An 11487-nucleotide genomic window follows, 5' to 3' on the forward strand; every position below is an offset into this window, starting at 1 on the left:
GGGGGCGTGGCTTAGATCCAACTCACTTCTCATAAGTTTGGGCTTGAGCTTCAACTTTAAACTGAAGTCAAAGCTCAAGACAGAAGGAGGGCAATCATGGTCGACGTGGTGCTGACAGCAGATCTGCCAGCTAGCAGCTCGAGTTCAGAAAAACTCCAGAAGAACCCAGAGGAGAGCAATCAGAAGTCCACAGAGGAGAAGATCAACGGATCTCCAGAGACAGAAAACCAAACAGCAGGAGAGAAAGAGACCAAGACCATTGAAGAAAGCAAGATTCAGGAGGACCTGAAGGAGTCAGAGGACCCTCAGAAGCCTCAGGATGAAGAGGAGGTTTTGGGGCCGAACGATGTCACCTGTGACTCCTGCATCGACCGGCCGTGCCGCGCCACGAAGTCGTGCTTGACCTGCCTGGTGTCGTACTGCGAGGCTCACCTGAGGCCACACCTGGAGAACGTCAAGTTCCAGAGCCACAGGCTGGTGGAGCCGCTGCGGGACATCGAGAGACGCACCTGTGAGACGCACCGCTGCGCGCTGGAGCTGTTCTGCTGCGCCGACGCGTGCTGCGTGTGTCAGGAGTGCGTGACGGAGGACCACCGCGGACACAGTGCCGTGCCCATCACCGAGGCGCGCAAGAAGATAGAGGTACTTCTGTTCTCGCGCTTACTTTCTAACGCCAAATCTTGAAATGCTGCATATTTACGTAGATGTAATGAGAAGTCCATGTTCGATCAATTTCTTTTTATTTATTTGTGGAAAAATGCACTTAAATGCAAATTACTTTATATTTTTAAAGGCCTTAAAATATAAAAAAGTATGCCTATTTTGTATTTCATATACGTATTATTAATACATGTGTCTGAAATACTGCCCATCCCATCCCTGACCAAGCCCAAGACTGCAGTTATTTGATCAAAAATACAGTAAAAATGTGATATATTTTTACAGTTTAAAAGAACTGATTTATATTTCATAATATTTTAAAATAAAATGTATTCCTGTGATGCAAAGCTGAATTTTCAGCATCGTTACCCCAGTGTCACATGATCTTCAGAGATGATTCTGATATACTCTGATATATTTGTTGCTCAAGAAACATTTCTCTTTTTTCCTATTCTTTTTTTTTTTTTTTTGTGGATACTGTGATGCATTTTATTTTTCTGGATTCCCAGATTAATAAAACTTTCAAAAGAGCAGCATTTATTTGAATTAGAAATATTGTGTAACATTATAAATGTGTTTATTGCCTCTTTTGATCAGTTTAATGCAATTAATTAATTGTTGAACTTGTGAATGGTGATGTATAACAAAAGACTTCAGTTTTAATTAAGGTGATTCAAATTCAACAGTTTATGTGAAATGATAGTGAAAAGACTCCATGTTGATCTTCATATATTTTGGAACCAGAAAAGAAAATCACATTATTTATTTAAAGATAAAATATACAGTTTTTGAGTCAATAGAACAAAAACGTTATTCCCAAACACTTCTTCATCTGCCATAGTCCAGAACATTCCATTGGGCCAGTGTTGCTGTTTGGAGATGCTCAGACGAATGTAAGATTGTTATGATAGCATTCAGAATCACATACAGTGCTAGAATTCATAAGATACTGTATGTAAATATATAGCAAGAATAGCAAAAGTAGGATGCTGCTCCAAATTTCCAAATTCAACCCCAGGATTTGCACTCATTTTACTTATTTACACTTTAGCAACTTACACTTTATACCTTCAGGGATGAGTTCAGCCTCAAACATACGACCCGTTTCTTACTCTAATTAAGCTTTTCAGTGAAATATTTCCTCTGTTACGCTTTGACTACTGTTAGGGCAAACAGTACAAAACCACATCATTTCTCTCTCTGACCAAAAAAAAAAAACAGCTCACACATGAACACACATACAAAAGGCCTATATGGGATTGTGTGGTCATCTAGTGGTCATCAAGGCCGTTATTGTTGCTCATAAGTCAGGTTACATTTATTTATATAGCGCTTTTAACAATAAAGATTGTGTCAAAGCAACCGAACAGTCAGCATTAAATAGGAAAATAGTGTCATTAATGCAGAAAAAAATGCATACAGAGGGTTTGTGATTTGATTAACTTCACATACTGGACTTAATACTTAAAGAAATAAATGATTCTTTGAATTGTGAAGTTATCACTGAATCCATCAAGTATTTGGTTAGTTGTGTATTTAGGGTGTATAGAAGTTGAGTTTAATGTCAGTTTGACTCATTGGCTCTCTACTGAATCTCATTGCTCACTAAGTTTGACAAGTATGAAAGCTCTTTTATTAGTAGTTGTATGATAGGATAGGAACCTTAAGGACGTAGAGTAATCTTTAATGCATTTCTGATGAAAACACACATCTATTTAATCTGAAACTGGTTCTACATCCGGTTGTGTACGTCAATTCATGACGTCTGTGTGAAATCCTCTCCTCGGGAATGAAAAACATCTTCTGTGGAGCATGTAGGAAATACTGACCACACTTATCAATCAGCATAAGTAAGCAGAAAAAGCTTCATGGTATTTTCTACAGAGAGGTTGCTCAGTGTGACCAGAACCAGAACCTAAACACTCTTTTTGTGATGTGGCATGTTTTCAGGGTGATGCAACACTTGTACACGTGGGTCGGTGTGTCTTTAACATGCTTTAAACTCTGCTTTATGTCTTTTCTATATGGTTTTTGCTGTGGCTGTTATGTTATGTTATTTACAGTCAGACTCTGGCATATTTGCATGCTAAACAAATAAATGTATTTTTATTTGGTTGTGTTTGAAAGCAGGCTGCATGAGCGTGCACGTCACGGGCAACTAGAAGAACAAGATTTACTCAAAAATGAACACATTTTTCATGATTTACCTTCGTGTCATTCCAAACCTGTGTGACTTTCTTTCTTTAATAAAGCTAATCCATGAAAGTGAAGTCACATTTATTTGATAAAAATTACAGTAATATTGTGAAATATTATTACAAGTCTTTTCCATGTGAATTTATTTTAAAATGTAATTTATTGCTGTGATCAAATATTAATTTCCAGCATCATTACTCCAGCCTTCGGTGTCACATGATCTTCAGAAATCATTCTAATATGCTGATTTGCTTCTCAATAAACATGTCTGATTGTGCTGCTAATACATTTAAATTATTATTAAATTAAAAAAACTGTGGAAACTGTGACACATTGTGTTTTTCAGGATTCACAGATGAATAGAAAGTTCAAAAGAACAGCATTTATTTGAAATATAAATGTTTTGTAATGTTCTAGAAAGCTCAAAATATGACATAAAATACCATAAAGCTACAATATTTAATCGTATGATTATATTTCGATGCATGTAATGCCTTATGAGAGAAACATTATTTTCTTTTTCAATTTTTAACGATTTTTCAGTGCATATTAACTTAAATTTCTCTCCAAGTTATTCATAAAACTGCTGTACGTCTTTAGAAGACAATAACATTTTAATGATACATCTACTATCTAGGCCATGCAATGTGCTTCTTTTTTTTTTGGAACTTGACAGTTAAATGAAAAACTACTCCGGACATCAGAACAATTGTTCTTTAAATACAATGTATTAAAACGATCCGCCTTGCATGTGTGCTTGTAACGTCTTCCCTGTCAGGACTGTGAGGTCAACGATTATAATGCATTGTTCTGGCGTGCAGAGCAGGGTGTGCCCGGTGCTCTTCATACATCTGAGGCATTCTCTGGGATGTTTTAGCATGAGCATTAGATTACACAACATTCATAACTCAGATCCTGCCTGACTGCGTTGCTTGACAAAACCAACAGTTCAGTCCGGTTACCTTGAGCGAAACTTCCTCTCCGCTGATTAACAGAGAAGCTATGACACACACATATCTCCTTTACATATCCAGTCTAACCACTACAGTGAGCACATGACATTATTTTCTAGTGTGGATATGCATAAGGGAAGCTACCCTCACTGCATGAATGACATCAAAACAGAACCGTTAATACGCCCTTTCTATTTCAAATGCTGAGCTTGCTAACTCAGGAAGAGTGAACAGACACTGATGTGTGTGTATCTGAGACAGTGCAGGGAGGGGTTCTCATTGACATCGGTGCAGTGACACACCGTCAGGTTCAGGTTCGGCTGTTCTGGGGTTGTTGGGTGGTCAGGGTGGAGGATGTACTCACGCTTTGCTTTAATGTGAAAGTCAAAGCTCTATTGTTTGACATGTTCCCTTTAGCAAGCCTACACAGATAATAACATTGACTACTGCTCAACAGAGGACATTTTTGTCTGGACCTGTCTGTGGAATGCAAAGCAAAAGCTGAACAAAGAGACTGCTACCTATTCCTACCTACCTATACCTATTACTAATGCACAGGAATGATGGCTTTGGTTACATTAACTTTGTGTAATGCAATATAACATCTTATCATGTATAATGCACAGAATAATCCCTTGATCTACTGTACACACACACACACACATACACATATTTAATTCAATTTAATTCAGATTTATTTGTTTAGCAATTTTCACAATTGTTTACATTACAAAGCAGAATATAGTATAGCAGTATATATAGAGAGAGAGATAATAGTGTACATAAATTATGCATATACATTAAATATGTATATACTTTTTTATAGATGTGTTTGTATATATTACCAGTTACTATCTTTTAATAACATAGTAAATATAAGTGTGTGTGTGTGTGTGAGTGTGTGTGTGTGTGTGTGTGTGTGTGTGTGTGTGTGTGTGTGTGTGTATAGTAAATAAGTGTTCATGTCTATATTAACTATCCATATGGATTTAAAAAAAATTATATGCATATACTTTTATATAAATCAATGTATGCATACATTTTAAATTGTAAATAGTTAATTACATTAAATCATATTTTACCGGTGACTATATTAATACAGTGCATTAAACATAGTAAATGTAGGTATATTTATTTATGTAGTAAATAAGTGTGAGTCTGTATATTAACTATATATAGATATACATTTTAGTAAATATTTAAGTAAATAATTCATTACATTACAGAATGTTTTGCCTGTAACTGATTTGAATGTTTGTTTGTTTTTTTGTACAATGCATGTGTATATATAATTATATTATGCTTTTTATATATTGTGTTTTGTACAGCACTTTGGCATAACTCTGTTGCTTTTAAAAGTGCTATAGAAATACATTTTGCCTTGACTTTTTGGAGGATATTGACACACAATATTGTGTGTGTTTACAGAGAGAGCTTCAGGACAAACAGACAGACATGATGAAGACGGTCACAGCGGCAGAAAACGCCATTAACAAGTTACAGCTCAACACGGTGTCTATAGAGGTAAAACAGCACTTTAAAGAACAAAGACTACTTTATCTTCACTGTACTGTTTTACAATCAATATGAAACGCTGTGACAACAAAACAATATTAAGAACACCCATCTCCTCTGGTGTCTGGTACTTGTCTCTTTGACTGTGAAGTGTCTCAGTCTGTCTGTCTGTCTGTCTGCAGGCGTCTGTGAAGGAGGTGCGTGGAGTGATCGAGGAGCAGTTTAACATACTGCTGGCGGCCGTGGAGCAGGCCAAGAAGGAAGTGAGCGAGATCTTAGAGGTGGAGGAGCGACAGGCGCTGCACCAGGCCGAAGGAATCCGGGTCCATCTGGAGCAACGCTGCACCGAACTCAAGAAAACACAGAGTCAGGTCGAGAAAATCACCAAGAACAAAAATGACATCGACTTCCTGCAGGTAAGGAGGGTACTTCCTGTTTCCTGATGACCTTAACGTATCTGTAACATGATCTCAGTTAAAGGTGGTGTGTAAAGTTTAAAAGCTGCAGTGAATTGGCACAGTTAACTAAAACTATTTAAACACTTTTGTGAGTTGAAATAAAACCACTAAAAAGAACCATTAAAAGTACTAACTTTAAAAAAAAATAAAAATGAAAACTTAAATTAATTGAAATGACAAATGCACACTTGGCAGTTACAAAAAATTAAAAATTAAAACTGAAATTATAAAAATAAACACCAATTTTAAATATTAATAAAAAACTATAATAGTATATAAATCTACAAATAAATTATCTTTATATAAATTATAGTATATAAATAAAAAAGGATAAGGCAACATATAACATTTTTATTTAGTTTAATTTAATAAACTAATTCAACTAAAAGTAAAACTGAAATGAAAATGTATTAATTAAATATAGACATATTTTAAAAAATAAATTATAATAAAACTGACAAAACTCAAATTTTTACTAAATCCTAAGATAAAGTTAAAATAATTCTACTGGTTCAAAATAATAATAGAAAGAAAATGATAGTATATAAATCTACAAATAAATTCTCTCTATATAAACAATAGTATATAAATAAAAAGACAAGGCAACATGAATAATTTTTATTTAGTTTAATTTGAGATACTAATATAACTAAAAGTAAAACTGAAATGAAAATGAATGAACTCAATATAGACATTAATTATAATAAAAATAAAAATGACAAAACATCTCTTTTTACTAAATCCTAACCTAAAGTTAAAATAATTCCACTAATTCAGAATATTGATAAAAACTATCGATGATACTAAAATAACAGTGGGTGGAATGAAAAAAAATGTGTTAATTGTTTCTGGTGTTAATTATATGAGTATTGTTTTCCAGGAGTATTCACAGTGGAAAAAGGAAGCTGTTGATGTGTCTTTACCTGGTGTTTATATCGGTCTCATGGATCGTCTGCCGTCGTTCAGTCGTGTTATCACTCAGTCCACAAAAGAGATGTGCAACAACCTGCTGAGCTCATACACCAACAAACTTAAAGACACCTGTAAAAACAGTCAGTATGCATTAAACATCTCCAAACAATGAGACGCATCTCGCTGTAAATCATCTGACCTTTGTGTTCTATGAAGGATTTACTCTCATTTACACAAAGATCTTGTTTCAATTCACAGATAACGTAGGCATAAAGACGACAGTTTATGCCGTTATTGCTGCAAGACACAACATGTCACTTCCGAACCCGAAGACCAGAGACGACTTCCTTAAATGTGAGTGTTCATCAGGGTTATTATCAGGGGTGGTTCTAGGGTGAGAGGAGATCTGGGGCTTAGCCCAGAAAAATCCATGTATGTGACTTATTATTTTAATAAATCAGAAAGATTTACCTAACATTTTATTTAAAGTAGTATTGAGGAAAATACATTTGCTTTTTGCAAACAAAAATTAAGAATTGCAAAACAAATGAAACAGCGCGAAAGCAATGATTCTGCAATACATATTTTCCATGGTCATATCTATTAATTTATTTGCAACGTTGCTTTTATTTTGCGTGTCTAGTTTGAGCTTGCAATACCATTTTTCCTTTGCGCTTCACTTTTCCGCACGTTTCTCTTTGCATAGACATATAAATAGTTATTTAGTTATTTATATGTCTATGTCTCTTTGTGGCACTTTGACGTGGGGGCGGAGTCAATGGACGGGGGCGTGTACAACATGCCTCCATGGAAGTGACGTCATCGGCCCGAGACGCAGCTCACTGATCCAGGTCCTGTCATGATAGAGACCTTCGAGTGGATCCTTTATTTTTATTCAGTAGCATTAAAACATTCATGTTTTCGTTTTATTTATTTTATTAACAAATGTATGTGCATTGGGATCGCAAATCATTTGAGTCAGTTCGGGAGTTCGTAGCGGGATCGCGAATCACTTGAGTCAGTTTGGAGATCGCGAATCAATTGAGTCAGTTCTGGAGTTCGTAGCGGGATCGCGAATCATTTGAGTCAATTTGGGGGTCGCGAATCATTTGAGTCAGTTCGGGAGTTCGGAGCGGGATCGCGAATCATTTGAGTCAATTTGGGGATCGCGAATCATTTGAATCAGTTTGAGGATCGCGAATCAATTGAGTCAGTTCTGGAGTTCGTAGCGGGATCGCGAATCATTTGAGTCAATTTGGGGGTCGCGAATCATTTGAGTCAGTTCGGGAGTTCGGAGCGGGATCGCGAATCATTTGAGTCAATTTGGGGATCGCGAATCATTTGAATCAGTTCGGGAGTTCGTAGTGGGATCGCGAATCACTTGAGTCAGTTTGGGGATCGCGAATCATTTGAGTCAGTTAGGGAGTTCATAGCGGGATCGCGAATCATTTGAGTCATCTGACTCCAGTTTGGGAGTTGGAGCGGGATCGCGAATCATTTGAGTCAGTACGGGAGTTCGTAGTGGGATCGCGAATCACTTGAGTCAGTTTGGGGATCGCGAATCATTTGAGTCAGTTCGGGAGTTCGTAGCGGGATCGCGAATCATTTGAGTCAGTTTGAGGATCGCGAATCATTTGAGTCAGTTCGGGAGTTCGTAGCGGGATCGCGAATCATTTGAGTCAGTTTGGGGTTGGCAAATCATAGCTGTATATGGATAGGCATTTTTAACTAATTTAGTAGCTAGTTATAATTACGTTTTCCACGCTTGTTTAGGTGTGAAATGTGAACTCGTATTTTTTGTTTTAATGATGTGCCTTTTAACAGTATCAAGTATATTAAAAAACTAAACAAATCTTGCCTAAAAAGTGCATGCATCTAGGCTAATTTAAAGTTATATGATGAAGTCATACTAGTGCGCGTGTGCATTTTGAGTGAGTTCTTTCACTGCGTTATTCAGTGTATTCAAATGCATTTATGAATGCATGTGAATGATCACAAAATTCAAGATATGAACCCTTTGTGCCAAAAGGGTTCTTTCTTGTCATTATAGAACCTTTTTAGAATAAAAGGTTCTTTGGAGTTAAGTAAAGAAACCTATGGTTCTATATAGAACCCCAATGATCCCTTTCTTCTAACAGTTTGTTGTCATAACTAAACAGGAAGATAAATACATTTTCAACATGTTTCAAGAATAAAACGTGTAATAATTATAAATCAAGTGAATGATAAATGAACCAACCCTTCAGTATAAATCTTCAGAAATAAAGTGCTATGTTAAAAAAAGACTGCATTTTGAAATAGCACTTAAAATTGCATTGTAATTAAAATCTATGGGCGCAAATACTTTGTGTAATATAATAAACACTTAAATGTTAGATGATTTCTTTCCACTAGTCTGAAACAACACTTTAGAAGCCAAGTAGCCTTAAAATGAAAACCTAAAATATAAACATAATTCAAAATATTAATAAAAACTAGTATATTTTGATACCGAAATAACTGTGATGTTCAGAAACAGTCCAACTTCCCATGTTTAGCTACTTAATGCAATTCACCAGTGCTTCTCAACTGGTTTTGACTTCAGTCTTGACTTTTTCTCCTATAGACCTCACACCTCTGAGCTTTGATGCAGATACGGCTCATCAATATCTGCGTCTGACAGAAGAACGGAAGAAGGTGACAAACACCACGCCGTGGCAGCACAGCTATCCCGAGCTCCCCGAGCGCTTCCAGCACTTCAAGCAGGTGATGACGGTCGAGAGCTTCTACCTGGGACGCCACTATTTCGAGGTGGACATGAGAGGAGAAGGCACTCACGTCGGCCTGACATACAAGAGCATCGACCGCAAGGGATCCGAGACCAACAGCTGCATCACGGGAAACAGCTTCTCCTGGTGTGTGCAGTGGAACGGACGCAGCTTCTCCGCGTGGCACAGCGATGTAGAGACGCCGCTCAGTGTCCCCAAAGCCACACGGATCGGGGTCTATGTGGATTATTCCGGCGGCGTGCTGGCTTTCTACGACGTGGAGAACAGCATGACGCTCATCCACAAGTACCAGGCTGAGTTTCTGGAGCCGCTTTACCCAGCGTTCTGGCTTCCCAAGAAGGAAAGCGTCGTGCTTTTGGATCCAGGAGCAGCGTCGTCCCTCACAAACACGTCTCCTGTTTCCTCTCCCAAATAAACAATTTCTGCTCCTCACATCCACATCATTTCCATCTAACAGGGTCTCGTTTTCATCTGGTTTTGTTCACCTTACACAGACACAGGTTTAATGGTGCAAACAGGGCAATGAGAGATTTAATGTAACCTGTGACTGATCTTAAAGTTGTATGACTGCTATAAACCTACACCTATTTAAATACCTACAAATGTTTTGTGCATTGATCACGTATCACAAGATATTTATTTTTAAGTTCAATTTTGTCTAACATGGATATATATATACACACATTATTTATAACGAAATTATAAAAATGTATATATATATATATATATATATATATATATATATATATATATATATATATATGTGTGTGTGTATTATATTTGTATTATATATATATAACGAAGATAAAAAAAAATATTTTTTTATTTTATTTCTATATATTATATAGAACTTATGTTTACTGATATATGCATGTGTATTTAACATTGTTTCATTAATGCTGAATATGTAAGACAAAAAAAAAAAATCTCCTATGACCAAACCCTTATGACATAGTTGAATATTGCGGTTCATTTCACTTGGGTTGGGTTAACTGGACAGATATGGCTCTTTAATGATTCTGTATGCTGCTGTTTTCCCTCATATTTTGTATTTTGTGACTCTATCAAATGTGACAGGTGACAGTTATTTTGGCCACATAACAACATTGTCTGTCTCTGCAAATAAAAATGTGCAACTGTGAGTTGCTGGCATTTGTCCATGTGTTTTGTTAAAGTGTGACATAACTGGTTCAGCTAGTGTACAGATAGAATGTCACAAAGCCTACAGGCACATATGAGTTATGTTTGACTGAAGATAGTTATTACATAACTGCTAGTTATTCTTTCTAGGTTAGAATTCATGTGTAAAAAAAAAAAACAAAGAAAGAAAATCAAATATTACTGCATAAGAAAAAAATGACACATAGTTCTAATCAATCATATACATTTATAATTTGATATATTTTAGTGACATAAATTTCATTACATCGAAATACATCGATTTTTTTTTTTTTGTGTGATAATTTTATAAAATTATTCCCTAATCAAAGTTTTAATTTTGAAAAGAGTCAATCATAAATATATCAAAAAATATATCATGGTCACACAAATAAGTGTGTGTGTAATTCATAAATATTAGAAATAGAGAATCTAGAATATATAGATAAATACATGGATTATTGCAGTTTTTGCCATAAAATGAAAACTGAAAAAATAAGCAATAAAAAAATAAAAAACGCTTTCAAAATATCAATAACAACTCAATTGAATTCAGATTGTATTGTCAAAAATATAAATCGTGAATCGGATATTGCACGTGATAACAAAATATATATTATTTACTAACTAATTAAGAAAAATAATTATATATATTATCATATATATTATCACTATATTTCTCTTTTTCTGTTAAAGCAGTAAAACAAAACAACATAACAACAACAACAAAAAAGTGTTCTGATCAGGCGCAATGTAAGTCAGTCCTTAGAAACCCGGAAGTGACGTGTGGCGTAACGTCAGCAACAACAGTAGTCAAAATGAGGCTGGTAAGAATATGCCATTTTTTATTATTATAAATACTTCTAA

The 11487-nt window shown here is 35.7% G+C and overlaps 1 protein-coding gene and 2 long non-coding RNA genes across 3 annotated transcripts in view; 2 read left to right on the top strand and 1 right to left on the bottom strand.

Annotated features, from left to right (window-relative positions):
- Positions 1 to 16: 16 nt before the first annotated feature.
- LOC128025535 (tripartite motif-containing protein 16-like protein) lies at positions 17 to 10154 on the top strand. Its single transcript, XM_052611983.1, has 6 exons — positions 17 to 642; positions 5238 to 5333; positions 5507 to 5740; positions 6663 to 6834; positions 6953 to 7048; positions 9300 to 10154. The coding sequence occupies exons 1-6, from the start codon at positions 97 to 99 to the stop codon at positions 9875 to 9877; spliced, it is 1722 nt and encodes a 573-aa protein (XP_052467943.1). The 5' UTR covers positions 17 to 96; the 3' UTR covers positions 9878 to 10154.
- Positions 5460 to 7010, bottom strand: LOC128025536 (uncharacterized). Its single transcript, XR_008186175.1, has 3 exons — positions 6894 to 7010; positions 6706 to 6823; positions 5460 to 5674 (listed from the first exon to the last, which is right to left on the bottom strand). It is a non-coding gene; the product is annotated as an uncharacterized LOC128025536 (long non-coding RNA).
- Positions 10155 to 11356: 1202 nt separating the features above from the next.
- The window catches only part of LOC128025538 (uncharacterized), a 481-nt gene continuing 350 nt past the window's right edge, over positions 11357 to 11487 (top strand). Inside the window, exon 1 of the long non-coding RNA XR_008186176.1 lies at positions 11357 to 11447. This is a non-coding gene — a long non-coding RNA (uncharacterized LOC128025538). The remainder of the gene's footprint in view (positions 11448 to 11487) is intronic.

This window comes from Carassius gibelio, chromosome A12 (genome assembly GCF_023724105.1).
Source record: "Carassius gibelio isolate Cgi1373 ecotype wild population from Czech Republic chromosome A12, carGib1.2-hapl.c, whole genome shotgun sequence".
In the NCBI taxonomy this organism is placed as follows: domain Eukaryota; kingdom Metazoa; phylum Chordata; class Actinopteri; order Cypriniformes; family Cyprinidae; genus Carassius; species Carassius gibelio.